The 17,009-nt window shown below is 43.3% G+C and overlaps 1 protein-coding gene across 2 annotated transcripts; it reads left to right on the forward strand.

Annotated features, from left to right (window-relative positions):
- The first annotated feature begins 251 nt into the window (after nucleotides 1-251).
- Nucleotides 252-12,489, forward strand: LOC147308839 (phospholipid phosphatase 3-like). 2 transcript variants are annotated; one of them, XM_086271643.1, is made up of 6 exons: nucleotides 252-616; nucleotides 5,324-5,478; nucleotides 9,227-9,507; nucleotides 9,618-9,675; nucleotides 9,768-9,944; nucleotides 10,780-12,489. In XM_086271643.1, exons 1-6 carry the CDS (start codon nucleotides 478-480, stop codon nucleotides 10,906-10,908), a joined length of 939 nt encoding a protein of 312 aa, XP_086127769.1. In that variant the 5' UTR covers nucleotides 252-477; the 3' UTR covers nucleotides 10,909-12,489. The 2 variants fall into 2 exon arrangements, with proteins under 2 accessions (XP_086127769.1, XP_086127766.1); XM_086271640.1 differs by lacking the exon at nucleotides 5,324-5,478 and adding an exon at nucleotides 6,311-6,468.
- Nucleotides 12,490-17,009: the final 4,520 nt, after the last annotated feature.

Raw genomic sequence — 17,009 nt, forward strand, 5'->3', positions numbered from 1 at the left:
AAAGTTTGCAAAATCAAGGAAATTTTCCTACTGGTTTTTCCCTCCATCTATGAGTTATTTAAAGTGGAAAATGAGAACTTGCTCCAGAATTTGAAGGAGGAAAAAAGTTTATTTTTCTTTGCTTTGTTGCTGCTGTTGACTGGGGCGCCCCTCAGCCCTGAGAGGTGAGTGGGGTGGTGGGAGTCCCCACCGGGCACATGAAAGAGGAGGAGCCGGAGGAGGGGTTTTCTTGAAAGGCTGTGACAGGACCTATCCCTGCAGAAACGAGTAAAGGATGGTTAGAGGAAGGTGAGCCATTAGTGAGGAGCGAGTAGTTTCCACAGTGTTTTCCAGCTGACCAAAGAGACTCGCGTGACTGCTCCTACTTAGGATTCCTGTAGAGACACGTGTTGTAGACCGAGAAATAAACTCCAACAGCAACCAATTTATTTTTATTCTGCTTCCTCCTTTTTTTAACCAAACACGCAAACGCTTTAAATGCAACGCTGTCTGATCTATGAGAAAGCCATGGCAGCCAACACGAAGAACGGCGGGAGTTCGCTCAACAACAACAACTGCAAAGACCACAGCGGGAGGAAGCTGCTGGTCGGAGTGGATCTGTTCTGCCTGTTTTTAGGTAAGAGTCGCGTCACGTTACTGTGGGCACCTTTGGCGGGAAGTTTGCGGCTTCTTGCTCGTTTCATTGTTACTCCTGGCGTGTTTCAAACGGACAGTTTCTCGCTCGTGTGCGGCTGCCCCGGCTTATACTCGATACCAGGGATGCCGAGCTCGTTTGATGTCGTGACACTTTCTTTAAGAGAAAACTAGTTTTTTACTGCACATTTCATTCCCGAGGCTTCTCAATATAAGAAAAAGAAGTGCAGTTTCACGTAGAAATGCTGCAGCATGTCAGTGGAAGAAAGTGGACTCTGCAAGACTCTTTGGGCGGAAATTGTAAGAAACAAATGTGTGAAAGTCCGCCCAGGCTGTCCTGTATTAATAAAGCTGAAATTTTTGGTAATTCATTCATTGTATTTATTTATTTTCTGTGGAGGCGTAAAAAGAACAGGCATGTAGATTGTGGGGAAAACTGAACTTTACTGTCATTTAATGATTTATCGGTAGCTTCATTGCTGTAGTATGTATGGCTGTGGGGGAAAGTCTTAATCAGTAGAAAAAGCTGTAGAAAAATTCTGAATATTCAGTTTAAAGGTCAAAATGTATTCCTTATTTTCCAAAGACATTCACATTAAAGTCCTTCCCAGGCCGATTCTAGTCCTCAGACCATATGTTTCACACCACTGAGTAATAATATAAATGTCTTTTTCCTGTAGTTCATTTGTGATATTAAAACACTGCATTTGTATCTCTTTTCTTTATGTCTGCTGTAAAAATGTGTATTAAATAAGACAAAAAGTGATAATATCACATGTGATTCTGCCACACCAGCTTTCACAAACTTTGTAACTGAAGCAAAGCAGTGGCTACTCTGGCCTGTTTATTTAGCTATTAAAGTACATGTGGATTTCCAAAAGTTACATTAGCTTAATCCCTAAAAAATGCAGTCCAAGTGGAAAGAAATTAATAAAGTGCTCCGGGAGGGATATACATTTCTTTGGTCTCCACCCACACCTGTGTGGACTTCTGCTTTGACTGTTCATTTTATTTTCCAGAATGGCCCACATTCCAAAGCAGCAGGAATTCTTCAGATCTGAACATCTGGCATAATATTTCTGTGTGTGTGGTGTAATTAAGGGAAGTGGTGAAAAGGTCAGAGCTGAGTGTGTGTGTGTGTGTGTGTGGATCCATTCTGGTCCTGTGATGTTCAGCAGCTGCACACACTGGGTGAAACATTCAGAACATGAAAGTCCCAGTTTTAAAAGTGGGGAGGGTGCTGTGTGGTTCAGACCTTTGACTTCATTTTCTGCTGTGATACAACCACATGTTTGCATTGTGTTGTTCACTGGAATATTGGTGTAAAGTCATGATTGCAAACACCGCAGCAGTGGTAAGATAAAGCCGCAACTATACTGGATAGCAGTTAAGCTATTGTTAACAGTGGTTTAGACTACAAACAATCTTTCTTTGACAAGCTATATTTAGTTTAAGTGTAATTTTATTTTTTGTATCTCTGTGGAGGGTAAATCCCCGTCGTTTCTTCTCTATGTACATAACTTCCCACAGAGAAGCTTGTCAACAAACCAAGAGTGTTTTTTCTGGCTAAAGATGTGGCTTGAACAGAGCAACCACAAGGAGGAAACGTCTGGCCAGCGCTGGTTAATCACCACTTCTCCTTCATTCTCACACACTGATTTGTACTTCTGGGGAAAACTGCATCCCAGGATATTGCTCCCCAGCTCTGTCATGCACTGAGTGAATGTGCTCCCCATGGACCCGTCAGTGCATGTAAAGATAACAACAGGGGAAGTCGGCTGGATGAGAAAGTCATGCTGATTCAGTGTTGACTAGAACTGAATTGGGAGAAGGAAAAAGAAAGATGCCCCTCAATCAGCCCCGGGGCGAGGGGGTGATTGGGTTCACGTTTACTCTAAGCTGTAGCAACTGACTCTCCAGTTAATCGCGTGATCACGTTTACACGTGCCTTCGCCCAGCTTCACAACTAAGCTGGTGATTGGCGGTTAATGGGTAACGATCTGAATTTTTTACCACACTTTTTTTTTTTTTTTTTAAATCCCTTAAGGCCTGCTCACCAGAATGAGAAAAACAGAGAACCTCACTTTCATAATGCGTTTCATTACTAATTGTAATTGGATGCGTTGGAGGCCAACACAAGCCTCTACAAGCAAAACTGAAACTAAAAGTGTCTTTGTATTTAGAATTTGGTTAAACGGAGCCTTTGGGAATAGTAAACATGAGCTTTCTTTCTGAAACGAGTTATTTCCAGTTAATCCAGTTCTTTCCAGGAACCCGTAGGCTCCTAGATTCCTTCTTGTGACACAATTTCCAAAAAAAAGCTTGACCCACAGACCTTTTGGAAAAGAGAAAAGCACTGAGGTGTTCCAGTTTAATAAATGTTTGTGTTAAATGAAATTGTTAGTCCAGTGTGGCAGTCAAGATGTGAGATTCACATTTGATTTCACTGGGATTTTCATTAAAACCCAAGCAGGCAGACCTGCGCCAACCCCCCACCCCCATGCTGAAATTGTGAAGTAGCTCAAATGTGTGTGTGTGTGTGTGTGTGTGTGTGTGGTGAAAACAACTTCATCTGTGTATATGTCACAGCTGCCTCAGACGTGTATGTATACTTTTTTAGGCCAGCAGACAGCGAGGGATCCCTGCAAGTGGAAAATGTGCGTCTGTTTGTTTTTAATAGCCGTGTTGGCGAATGCCTCCTGGAGTATAGTGAGGATTGAATTCGGAGTGTGCGTTTACCGCATATTTATTCTAGTTTCCACAAGGTGTGGCTGCATGGAGCTGTCAGATCTTGATGATGTGTCTTCTGCCGTGTTTCGACGTTACGCCGCGCTCATTCGTGAGCTGAAAAAGTCATCATCGGTCTTCATTTACGGGGTTTGCTTATTTTCACATTTTGTCTCCACAGTTGTTTTGGAGAAGAGGTGCGAGAAGGAGATCATGAACTGCAGGAAAAAAAAATCTTCCAGCATTCTGCTTGTTTTTTATTGTCTTTGGGCCGATGCTGCTAGTGCGAAAGGCAGACTCACGGCTGCTGACTGGTGTTGTTGTTGGCAGTGATGAGGACACCCTCCACCCCCTCGCCCTCCCCCCCTGACTTTTAGATGAGGGGAAAAGGAGGGGAGGGAAAATCCCAAGATGCCACACTCACTGCTGATGCTGCAGCTCTGTTTCGGATGCAGGGGGTCAAAGGACTGTGGAAGAAAAACCTGAGGCAAGCAGGGGTCACATTTCTTCTTTTCTTTTTTTTAATATATTCCAATCACCGCTTTGGAACCGTTGACCTCACGCTGGTTCCTCAAAAGCTGTGACCTCTTAAGTTCATCAGGCCGTTTGCCATCCATTGGTTTCTTTCCATCAGTCTCTGGCCTTGTGGTTTGTGGGTTTGCAAATGTGTTTAGATGCAGTCGCAGGGGTCGGGGCTCTCGGGTCAATGTGCTTCGCATGTAGCATTTTGAGCTTCTGTGCCCTTTTTTTTTATTTTTATTATTATTATTTTCCCTCCCTAAATCCTTTGTATCAGCAGTTTGAACAGACTAAGTCCCTGCTTTGGAAAGGCTCATGTTGCTCTTTTCATAGCCAGACTAACCAAACTGAAGGGATCAGACATGCAGGATTTAGCAGACTTTAAACTGCAGTGTATTTTTACAGTTCCAGAGCTGTTAATATGTCCCACCCTGCGCTTTTTCTTTTTTCTTCTTCACTGGACCTGCTTCACAGCCGCTCCATCCAGGTGTTTGGTTGAAGAACAACAGTGAAAGCGAGAGATTAATAATATGAATCCTGCTGAATGTGGCAGGACTTACCCCGGCATTCAGGGTGCCAGAGTTCTGTCTGTAACCTGAGCCCAGCCCACAGCTGAACCTTCAAAGGCACCCCCGAGTCAGCTGTATGTTTGTGTGTGTGGATGTAAAGGGGCTCAGCAGTGACTGGAGCATGTGTTGACATTTATTTTGAGAAATTGTGCCCGCTCCCCCCCAAAACGACCACCAGTCTGCTTGTTTTTCTTTGTGTCTGCAGATCGCGGACGTCTTCAGAGAGTGGCTCGAAAGCTAAACGTTGCTTTGAAGTCGTTTGAAAGTGTGTTTTCCAAATTCTGTCCGAGATTTGAGGCCTCCCCCTGGGTACCCTCGAATATCAAAGTCCTCGCTGAAGTCTGTTAGGAAATTGACGGGGAAAATAAGCTGTTTTGGGGGGGGAGGGGGTTGGCTTGCATCTTAACTACGCCCACTCTGTTTGTTATCGGAAGACAAATAAGATCTTTTTGGCACTTTTGCCGAAAAACACGCAGTCTATCGGACACAAACACCTCCCCCGAGGCGTCTTTTAAAAGGGCCTTTTTAAGAGTAAGAGCACTTCGGCAGGAAAGGAAGGAGGACTGATAGCGTGTGTTTTTTCTTGTCAGTTAACTGCAGCATTGCCTCCTAAGAACAGGCCCCATCTTACCCTCTTAATGGGAACTTGAAATCATTTGATGCTATTCTCGGCTCAAGCGGTTCACTTAAGTCAAGTGCAAAATGGTGATGATTTGATTTAATGGTTATCATTTTTTCTTCTTTTTACGATAACGGGCAAACGGGATGCGATAAGCTCGTAAACTTACTGTAAATGTTTTAAATGTGTTTTGTTTTTTCTCTCTGTTGATCCAACGTGTCTGTGTTTGTGGTCCTGTGTCTGTCCAACCATGCAGTGATGCTCGTTGCCGTGCTGTTGCACAAATTTCCCTTCCCGCCTTACCAGAGAGGATTCTCCTGCAGTGACAGCAGCATCAATCTGCCTTATAAGAACAGCACAGTGTCCACTGCGCTGCTCACGGCAGTGGGCTTCACTGTGCCTGTGGTCTCAGTAAGTTCCTGCGCGGTGAAGTAAGAAAACGAGAGAACACGTCGGGACGCTCTCAGTTCATTACCGGCTGCACTGTGACACCTTAGGGGGGGTCTGATTGGTTCAGCAGCCTCTCACTCACTCTCAGTGGTTTTGTCTCATTGACTGTAAATCACGTACATTACCGCCAACCATTTTCCACTGCGCGGTATCGTTAACTTTTAGATTTAATTGCTACCCTTCAGGCTGCCTCGGTTTCCATTTATTTCACTGCTTCAATAAAATTAAATATTTTACACGTTTAGAAATGGGATATAATAATGCAATTACCAGCAACTCCCTAAGATGATCAAAGAGTCATCTAGTCTATGAAATCTTAAATGATCCTAAAAACATACACAGTTTCCCACACTCTTGCTTATGTACGTTTTTAAAAAGAGATTTTCAATTCACTAAATTTTCTGTCGTCTGCTGGGATTTGGATATATGCGTTATCCCAAAAATAGATATCTGAGCTCGTTTTTCTATCAGAGAATAAGTCAGTTTTCAGCTGGCTTGGAGAGTTACAGATAAGTCTGAAAGCAGTGATTGTCCAAAATCCGTCTTAAAACGTGTTGTATTTTAACAAAACTGGAATAATTTCTCCATCGGTTGTGGATAGCAGCCACAGAATGAACTGAGCCGGTCCCACGTGTTCGCTCGTTACCTCTTGCTTGTATCCGCGTCCTCCTGTAATTTGCGTGGCATTAACCCAGCACCTCCGTCTCTCTTTCTCCCTCTCCCTTTCTTCTCCATCACCCATCCCCACCAACCCTCCTTCCTCTCTGTGCCGCTCGCTGCTTCTTCACACTAGCCGGCCTGCCTTTCTTGGTCATTGAAACCAGCGCAGTTCAGCCTTACCATAGAGGGTTTTACTGCGACGATGAGTCCATCAAGTATCCGGCCAAAAACGGAGACACCATTAGCGACGGTGTGCTTAGCGCTGCTGGCATTCTAATCTCCATCCTCTCTGTAAGTCCTCTCACCCTGACCACTAATGTCATCACCTCCTCTCATGTTTTTGCACCTTGCCCATATACTAGCAGCACCGTTGAACTGCAGTTGATGTTAACCACATCCTTTGTCATCATCCATCAGTCTTTATTCATTGTTACAGCCAAGTGTCCAGCACAGACGATTTGTAGTAACGCTGATACACTTTTCCAGCTGTTAGATTAGAACAGTTGTGTTTTTCACCAAGTAAACCTGCAATCTTCTCTGTGCGCTTTACTGTATGTGCTGAGAAATGCGGGGTTTATCGCTGGGCTTTATCTTACAGTTGATGCGTTCTGGCCATAAACTGAGATTGTCCCGGGAGATGGCTGGAACGACGACTCCTCGTACCTGCACCATCACACCTTATTATTCGTTTCACCCCGTTCTAGATAACAGTCAGTCAACATTTTCTCAGGGCTTTGCCTTGGGGGATGAGGGGTGGGATTTAAGATGATTCAGGTGATTTGAGTAGGTTTTTGGAAATTCCTGTGAGAAAGCGATGATGACGAACCTGTGCACATTTCCTGGATATCAAATTTTTATTTGCCACGATGATGAAGCCCAATGGCCCTTTCTGCTCCAGATAATGTTGCTGCTTCAGGTTTCAGATGGCCATCAGCGGGCCCTGCAGAGAGAAGCCTAACATTTCACAAACACCTCAGAGTGCACAGCTGCACTGCGGCTCAAAATAATCCAATAGAAACGCTTATAACTGCATATTTTAATAGTGCAAACACTAAATATATCTTAAGCTGTCATCCTTATGAAAATCAGGAGAAAATATTTTAGGTATCCTTTCTGAAAAAATCCATGAATAGTTTGGAATTAGGGTCCACAGAAAAATCCCCAAATAGGCGGAAGGTCGACTGTGAAGATTAATTCTATTGTTCTAGTGCATTTCCAGTTCACTAGTTACGTAAACGGCTATTAAACATTACATCTCAGCAAACTACAAACCTTCAGCAGGCATTAAAGGCCTCACACTGGTGATCACAGTAAAGGAACTGTGGTACGATACCGTAGATTCTTTGATCGTGGTTTTAGAATTGCGACAGGATAAATGCACACACAGTATTTTAAACAAATACCACTGACATGCAAGAAAGTGAGCACAAACATCCAAATCACACACGATAACGGATAAATAAGACTAAAATAAATGGACAAGCAGCCTGGACAGGAACATGGAGCATACACACATTAATGATAAAAAGAATAATGATGATGATGATGATAATTCTGCTCAGCGCTGCTGCAGCACATGCTGTCACCTGACAGAGCGACATGTCGCCGGCTGTCATCATCTCGCCCTGCAGTCACCAGAGCAGACTCTGGGCCCTCAGGGGCTTTTAATGGTGAGGAGACCTGGCTGTGCAATTATGGTTGATGCAATGGTTGTTTGGTTAAATACTGTAATTGCTGGGGTGGAATTGTGGCGAAAGCCCCAAACAAGAAGGCTCTGCCAAATATCGCATTTTCCCCTGGCGCAACATGACTTTAAAATCCACGTTTTCTTTTTTTTCTTTTTCCCCCCCTGGAGCGTTCTGGCCAACCTCTGTTTTCTGAACCAGAAGGCGCAAACATTAAGCCATTTAGTGCTTCATTTCCCACTATAGAACTAGAATCCAATGTGTCGTAAATGATTTATGCCCAACTTTATTAGAAGGGAAGAAAACACTGTGTCACTTTGGAAATGCGAAACTTTTGACATAAGCCACAAATTAGTGTCCTGCCCCACGATTATCTTTGAGGTTTCAGTGCAACAGGCATAGATTCTCGAATGCCAGCTCGTTCGCAAAGTATAAAACAAAACAAATCTCTCAAAGAAGGGGAACCAGATGTGTTTTGTCCCCCTTCCCCTCTTTCCCATGAAAGCCGCTGAGCTGTGTCGAGCCGGCTCTAAAGGCCTGAATGGTGGGAAAATGACGCGCTCGCACTATCAGCTTGTTAAATCTTCTTAAGGGGCTATCCCTCCCCAGAGAGACTTTCCCAGAATCCGACTTATTTCTGTGCCGTTCGAAAGAATTTCTTATGAAGCTGAGACACTAACATGAAAACAACTCACACGTCCCTTGTGAAATCTGAGCTGTTTCGGTAAGGCGGTCAGCGGAGGGGAAAAACAAACGTGCCCCCGACGTGCGCCTGTGGAGTCTGGCCTCCAGAATCAGACACAGCACCCAGCTCAGCGATTCTCCTGATTAGAACCACCGGGGCCCAGCCCCTCCTCCCTCCTCCGATGCTGACTTCCATCCTTCCACTCTCGAGCTGAGACAACAGCGGATGAGGAGGAAGGGGAGGAGGGAGGCTGAGGGGGGACTGCGAGGCGTTTTTGAGCTCCAGCAGCTGTTTTGAGTTACCTCCTCCTAAACACGCCTCACTCCATCAGTCGCTGGTTTAGACTGCGGTCTATTTACACACTTCTAGAAAACTATACAAGGTGGACTCGGTCTGACACCCCCCTCCTGTCATCTCACTGTTGTTATAGTTGTAGAATGGCACAGGTAAACACTTCAAACTCTAAACAAGCTCTTCTCGAGCCCCTTCTCAAAGAAATCACTGCATTCTCGTAGCTGTAATAACAACATCTACGGTCTTAATAGTTAATAGTGTGTTCATTATTTATTTGTTCTGATATTTAAAATATAAATGAATAGAAGCTCCCTCAGGAATAGGTCTTTGTTGTCTTTGTTACCAGTCGTGTCACTGACATTGCTTTCCCGTCTCTCCCCCTCAGATTATAATTGGTGAGAGCTACAGGATCTACTTTTTGAATGAAGGCTCCAAGTCTTTTGTGGGGAACCCGTACATTTCCGCTCTGTACAAGCAGGTCGGGGTGTTCATCTTTGGCTGTGCAGTCAGCCACTCCTTCACCAATATCGCCAAAGTGTCAGTGGGCCGTCTGCGTCCTCACTTTCTTGACGTGTGCGATCCTGACTTCTCCACGGTCAACTGCTCTCTGGGCTACATCACTGACTACCAGTGTCGGGGCCTGGAGAGCAAAGTTCAAGAGGCCAGGTATAACGGGCAAAGCTCAAAATGTTCTAAATATCCCAAATAAAATGCTTGATTGGCCGCTGTGTTTTTTAAGCCGTTTCAACATGCTGACTGCCATCTGCTCTCCTCAGGAAGTCTTTTTTCTCTGGACATGCATCCTTCTCCATGTACACGATGCTTTATTTGGTGGTAAGTTTCTGACCTTTTTATTCTCGTACCATCTTACTCATCCTGTTATTCTCTGCATGAATACTCAGTATGTCAACGTCTCTCTCTTGCAGTTTTACCTCCAGTCTCGCTTTACTTGGCATGGAGCCCGTCTGCTTCGCCCTTTAACCCAGTTCACCCTCATCATGATGTCTTTCTACACCGGCTTGTCCCGCGTGTCTGATCACAAGCACCACCCCACTGACGTGCTGGCTGGTTTCGTACAAGGAGCCCTGGTGGCTTACTGCATAGTGAGTGGCTGTGTTGCAAACTAGTGCACTAGATTTGTTCAGAAATCGAAGAGCGCTCAGGCTAAATCTTTCTAATAGAATGATGCCGTTCTAGTGGACAATCACCTCGCTTTTATTTTGAAAGTTCAGTCGTTGCTAACCAAAAAGCCCACCTTGCGTTTCTCTAGTGGCTTCTTTGCCCACCAGGTTGGTGTTGTGGATGTCCTCACTCTCATTAAGCTACTTAACAAGAGGGGATCTTGTCCAATCGTTAGATTTTCTCCAACTACTATCCTACTCCTGCATCACCACAAATGTTTATCTGTAGAAAATGATGCTTTTTTTGTGTGTGGATGCTGTTGGGGTCTATATGTTAAGTCTTAGGATGACAGTGAGCATTATCTATGGAGCGTAAACTAAAGGTTTCCATATCAGTATGTAAGAAAATGACAATGGTAATGATGTTCTATATTGGGTGAGACTGTGCCTTGTAAATGATGCAAAGATTTTTTTTCCTTTCATCATTTAGACGCACAGTCGGTTTATAATTTATGTTGCAAAAAGCATGTTTACAAGTGGAAAAAGCAAAGGGACCACATACAGAACCCTGAGGAACACCAAACTGTATTTCTAAAGGACAGAAAGTACGAGTGAAAGTAGGAGGAGTAAGACTTTAAATGGGAGGAACAAAATACATTTGTCTAGTACTGACATACTCATAAAAATCCCTCCATGTAAACAATGCATTGTCTATTTTCTATCTTACATTCTTAATGTTATTTGATTACATTTTTAACATTTTGCCCCTTTGCGATGCTCAAACGTTAAAGGAGTGTTCTCTCTATGCTCTCCACAGGTCTTCTTTGTGTCAGACTTGTTCAAGCCCAAAGGAAGACGCTCTACTTTGTCTTCAACCCCTCTGAAGAAAGAACTTGTTCCCACCGTAGACATCAGAGAGCGGAGCAACCACCTCATCATAGCATAGAGAAGGCTGCAGAGTGACTGTATATAACCCTGACCTGTGCCTTTTTAATTTTTTTAAATTAAATCACAACTACAGCCACTAGTCAATACTGAATAATGGAAACTTCAAAGATCTGGAACATGCAGACAAATCCAGAGTCTTGAACATCTCACTGGATGAGAAGACGCTGCGGAAAAGCAGTTAAGCGACTTTAGCTCTCTGAATGGAAATTTGTCTTTATTTCCCCTCCGATTTACCAGACGATCTCAGAGTGGAAAAGAGAGCTGACCTCCTTTTGATTAAGAGATCCTTGTCCCTGTTTTGTGTTATGAAGATTTCTGGAGATGTCAACTGTCAGCTTAGAAATGGCAGCTGTAAACAAAGCTGTGCGGCTTTCTTGCCTCAGCTGCATCTATGAGTCCCGGGGTGCTACTCTGCTCCTGCCACTCGCTCACTGTGTGACCTGTCCTAACAAACCATGGCAACCAAACAAATTCCTTAATTTCAGGAAGGATGTTGTTTTTGTTTGGTTTGATTGCAACACAAGCAGTCTGTGTGATTTATAGCACTAAACTCGGTATTCTTTGTCACCACTTGAATGACATAAAGTGAAGCTTTTGGAAAGCTTTGTAAGCCGTCAAGTTTAAAAAAAAAAAAAAAAAAAAATGTGCACGATGTAATGTTGCTTAGAAGCTGCACATAAGTAACAGTAGTTGGGAAGTACAGTGAAGGCGTATGTTTTGGATGTGGGCCTGTTTCTGCTGGGCAGGACAAGCCCACACTGAGCCATTTAATGAAATGCCTGTTGTATGTACCAAGCGGGTACTCACACGTGTGTGTGTGTGTGTGTGTGTGTGTGTGTGTGTGTGTGCGCGTGTGTGTGTGTGTGTGTGCGCGTGTGTGTGTGTGTGTGTTCGTGTGTTCAGTACATCTGTATATGCACACATACACCTAAAAACAACAAGATGCGCACTCATAGAGCAGCAGCTACCCGTTTCAGGACCAAAGCACAATTTAGTCATTATTTTCAGCACATTGTAAATAACTCAAAGTCATGTAAAGTAACACAAAAGGGCTAGCAACAAGCTAGGGCTAGCTCTGCATTATATAATAGACGACCATTTTATAATGATGCCAGTATATTTGTATGTTTTTAATGTAATTACCTAGCACAATGATAACTGTTACCACTGGGTGAAATATCAAAATGTCATCCTAACTCGATGGAGTTGAAACTTTAGTCTGACATGTTTATAAATGTACTTTATATAGAATCTGAGCATTCTTGTATATATTTTTAATTTTTTCCCCCACGTGTTGTGTTGTTCGTGCTGTGCGTGTGTACAGCAGGCATTTTGGTGAAATGTCCACTATGACTCTGACACCTGTGTAAATGGAATACGAGCTTCTTGAAGAGGCAGAGCATGAATATTAAGTTTTATAAAAAACAAAGCTCTCTAAGCAGACAGCTTCAGTACTTTTTTTTTTTTTCTTTTTTTTTTATAGAGTTTGAGTATTTTTCTAACTTTGTGAAATTTTGTACGATGAAACTGTGTGACTATATCAAAATAAAAATGTCTTTAATAAAACGCCTAAAACCAAGAGCGAGAGTGTGTTTGGTTTGTTATTTTACTTGAAGACAAAAAAAAAAATTCTCCGAAATTCTCTTTCTTTATATCTCGGTATAGTCGCTGGCAAGCCAGTGCGTGTGATGGAGCGATTTTTGGGTGTGGGGCAATACTAGACTTCCATGCGCAGCTTCCTGTGGGGGAAATGGTGAACATTCCAGGCTTTAACCCCTCTCCCCAATGGCTCGCTGGAATAATATAGAGTCCACACAAACTATGGCAGAGCGGTAAAATACATTCACATGTGAAAACGCTTGCAGGCTATATAGTTTGCCTGCCCTTATATACTTCTATGTTGCCTGTAAATGTATATGTTATCCACAGGTTGTGCTGTTTAACTGTACGTTTCTTTATGTGCCAGCATGTTCTCCTGAGCTGCTGAGGCACGACACCCAGAGGGAGACCAGAACTGATTAGTTTAATAAGCTGCAAAATGTGTTTTGTTTATATGACTATGTCAGGAGTAATGCTATTGTGTACCAGCTGCCTTGTGTTATGCTACTACTAAATTACTGTTTCCAGTGTCTTAATTTGCCATGAGACTACACCATACTGTGTGTGTGTGTGTGTGTGTGTGTGTCCACTCTGAGCTAGGCTACATTATGGGTTATTTTTAGGTATTCTATCTGGAACACAGTCCAAAACAAAACATCTCAACAATTCCTGAATGGATTCACATAGCTGCAGTGTACAGACCTTTTTTGTACACTGATACTCCTTTCTGCAGATCTGGCAAACGGGCCGTTGCTGGTTCATGTAAAAAGCATTACTACAGCTGTGTTACTGTCACCAGAAACTCTGCATTTAAAAATCGGGCATATTTAGATGCTGATGGGATTAATAACAGTGTTAAGGGCTTGAATCTAACAGACGTCTGTTTTCACGTAAATGTTCAGCACTCCAACTTTGAATTACATTTGCTCTCTATAGAGAATGAACCCAGTTATTTATGGTGGTGATCATCACAGTGTAAAACTAAGGCAGGAATATCAGTCTGTGCAGAAATCATAAGCCATTTTGATACCATTTCATTGGCTTTGCTGCAAATGAAAGTGACAATAAGTGCACTGGAGAGGCAACAACAAGACCCCCGTCAAGAAAGGGAACAGTTCCTCTTTCTTAAATATTGCAGATTTGTTGACTGCACATCCATGATGAAAATCTCCCATTCCAAAGGTGCACAGGCACCTGTCTGCAGCATCCAAATGTGCAGGTTTGACCTGTCACATGATCATAGATGCACTTTTGCATGCCCTGGTTGTAACAAGTGGTTATTTGACTTACTGTTGCCTTCCTATCAGCTGGAAGCAGTCTGGCCATTCTCCTCTGACCTCAGTGAGGCATTTTTATCCAGAGAATATTTCCTTCTTTATGGGCCATTCTCTGTAAACCCTAGATATGACTATGCAGGAAAATCCCAGTAGATCAGCAGTTTCTGAGATATGTTCCGCCCTGTCTGGCACCGACAACCACGCCACATTCAAAGTCAGTTAAATCACCTTTCTTCACAGGTCGTCTTGGCCTAAACAAATTGAGTTGCTGCCATGTGATCACTTGATTACATATTTGTATCCGAAAGCAGTCGAATGGGGTTTGTTTGTTTGTTTGTTTGTTTGTTTGTTTCTTTCTTTCTTTCTTTCTTTCTTTCTTTCTTTCTTTCTTTCTTTCTTGAATGTGATTCAGAGGCTTTCTTAATCAGAAGCTCTCAGCTCTGAAATACTGACATACTTTCATGTGGTTTGGAGGGGGGAACAAAAAGAGAAGTTGCTGCTGTGTTTTCCCACTGTGGTTTAACTCCTGATATTTGTGAAGTAATTACTCTGTGTGACTTACAAATTCTTCCCATGAACTCTGCGGCAGTGTTGTGGTCGGTCTGAAGTCTTGCTTCTTTGTTGTTTGCCCCCTGCACACACAGAGACTTTAAAAGCCATCTAAGATTATTTGTCATGCAACTCTTATTAGCGATGGTGTTTCTGGTCATGCGTGCACAATGTTCCGAGGGCATCCTTTCAGATGTTTTTTGGTAGTTTGGACAGAAAAGAAAAACAGCATTTGTGTAGTTGTAGTTTTTTTTTTTTTTAATTAATGCAGTTAGAAGAAAACAAAACCTGGTCTATTCTTCGACAAAGTTTGGCCTTGCTGCTCCTTCCGTCAACTTTGAAGCCTGTCGTGGAGTTTGACGCCACATGATATTATTGGCAGGACTTGCTGAGGTCACTGGTCCTCTCCCTCTGACAGATGGAGGGATGCTGAGAGGAAGCGTGGCACACCCTCCGAGTGCCCTCGCTGATAAGTGACCTCATTACGGCTCCGCTGGGCATGTTTTTCTTATTCACAGAACAGAATGATGACGGCTGGCTCCTCGGGGGACCTCGGCTTTTGAGCTGTGCCAAGTTTTCTGACTTTCTGAGAGTTTTTCTCTTCTTGGCTCATGGCTCACATTTAGTTTCAAAGACAATCAGTACCAGGCTGAAATACTCACATTGCACTGAAACACATTGCGTTATCTGATGTCTCTATACCAGCAGCTTGTGAGAACATTTAAAGACCAGGTGTTTTTAACATGTTATTATGTAAGCTTATTTTACTCATGCTAATACAATACAAGCTAACGCCCCTTCTGAAACCTCTAAGCGCTAATGTTAGCCATAATATATTGCGTCCATGCCCAGAAGCTCTTATTCTTGGCAGAATCTTGGGGTTAAGTTCTGCTGCTGTAAGCAGTTTTCTGAATACGTGTCTCTTTCCTCTCTCCTCGTTTCTCTCTTTGTTCTCCTTGTACCTGCAGACTGTAAACATCAGGAGGAAGGCCAAATAACATTTGCTATGTCAGGACCCTCAGCCCAAAACACTATATATAAATATATAGACTACTTAGAGTTAGTAATGTTAGGATTGTACAGACACTACTGCTTGTTCCTGAAGTTTTTGAGACAGCTCTCTTTGTCTGTGGAAGTCACGTCACGTGTGGATGGCTGGCAATCATTATGTTTTTTTGATAGTGTCTTTTATTGCTTGTGATGGGGTGCTGATGATGATCGAACTATTGATCTGAGACATTTGTCTCAGATTCTGACATGTCCCAGCCTCAAAAGCGAGGGATGAGACCGATCAGATCTTTGAATGCTTTGAAAAGGAATCAGTTGACGTGATTCGGGCATTTGAGTTGGAATGACCCATAATCAGATTTTTCGAGGGATGATCCGTTTCAAATTTGATAACATGATTATGAGGTGGATTTTGCAGTTTTAGCTACCCTAACAACTACAACACTAATAGAAGGAATGGTGAAAACTTACAGACGATTGTAAGTTTCATTTAGTGGGAATTTTACTTTACTTTTACTGCTTTCTATCAAGTCAAATATATTGACCTCCATAAAATCTCAATACCCAAGCAACATGTTATTCAAAGCCATTAGTCACAGAAAACCTGCCTCTACGTACCCCAGAAACATATTCCATCCCAGTCCCAACTCCTCAAACTGATTTCCCAATCCCAAATCCCAAGGCCATGTACTCCCTCTTATTTCTTTCTCCGCTGAAGAATTTGAACAAATTACCTCCATATGTGTCTGAAGGAGTCCCATGGGAGGAGGGCCAAGAAGAATATAGTGCTGACAGAACACAAACACTGACTTCATCAAACATTGCAGGCATGCTCTGATGCTCACCATATGCTCACCTGGCACTAGCAGGCATTTGCTGACAGCACAGCAGCATCTCACCAGTGAGGTTCTTTATCTTCTTCTGCCACATGTTCAGTATCTGAGGAGCGGAGGCGCGCGGAGGCTGGTCATGGTAGCTGCTATCACCGCTGAGGCAAAACATCACCACACAGCGGAGGGTCTGTGTTTATACAAGCCTTCAAATGATAAGTTAACAGTGAGAAAGCAAAGATTGAAAATGTCAATCAAATTTCAATATTTCTTATGTACGTTAACAAAATCGCTCTCTGTGGAGCCTCAAAGAAGCCGAGAGGAAGACCGAGTATACGTTTCCATTGGTGACTGACGTTACACCTCAGGTACTGCACTCGGCCCACTGAAACCTGTATTTCCACTGGCACCTGGCCAGAGGCTTTTGACCTTGTTCGCTTTCGTTCTCATGCCATTTGCCGGTGACCTTTCAGGCAATGAAAAGCATGCCTCTGGAGAAATATCGCTTACAGAAAGCCTTCGCCGGTTTTAAAGAGAAAAATCACCTAATTAAGCGCAGCAGTAATTCATACAATCATCAATGTGTCTGGAGCTATGGTCCTCCCTCTGCGCTGACCTCCACCATTAGGAATGTGTGATTCAGCAGGGCAGAGAAAAGTGGACTGCTCCTATCTACTGAGTGCCAAGCTGTGCTGTAACAGAGCTATGGGCTGATCCAGAGGGACTCCATCAGCGGGCTCTGCCTCCTCCCAGGCGTCTTTAACAGCACAACATGCACAGATAGATTGAGGGGGAGGATCTTTAAGGATTTGGCAGTAACAGCCTTTCTGAGTACC

This window comes from Aulonocara sp. 'chitande type north' Nkhata Bay, linkage group LG18 (assembly GCF_057382095.1).
Source record: "Aulonocara sp. 'chitande type north' Nkhata Bay isolate Kocher_YH1m ecotype deep benthic linkage group LG18, A_spYH_male_GT1.1, whole genome shotgun sequence".
Classification (NCBI taxonomy): Eukaryota; Metazoa; Chordata; class Actinopteri; order Cichliformes; family Cichlidae; genus Aulonocara; species Aulonocara sp. 'chitande type north' Nkhata Bay.

Excerpts from the sequence above, each read along its gene's own strand:
- LOC147308839 (XM_086271640.1), top strand. The coding sequence starts at position 478 with ATGCAACGCTGTCTGATCTATGAGAAAGCCATGGCAGCCAACACGAAG. Across the intron at positions 617-6,310 it reads TCTGTTCTGCCTGTTTTTAG|CCGGCCTGCCTTTCTTGGTC; the intron begins GTAAGAGTCGCG and ends TCTTCACACTAG. Across the intron at positions 6,469-9,226 it reads TTCTAATCTCCATCCTCTCT|ATTATAATTGGTGAGAGCTA; the intron begins GTAAGTCCTCTC and ends TCTCCCCCTCAG.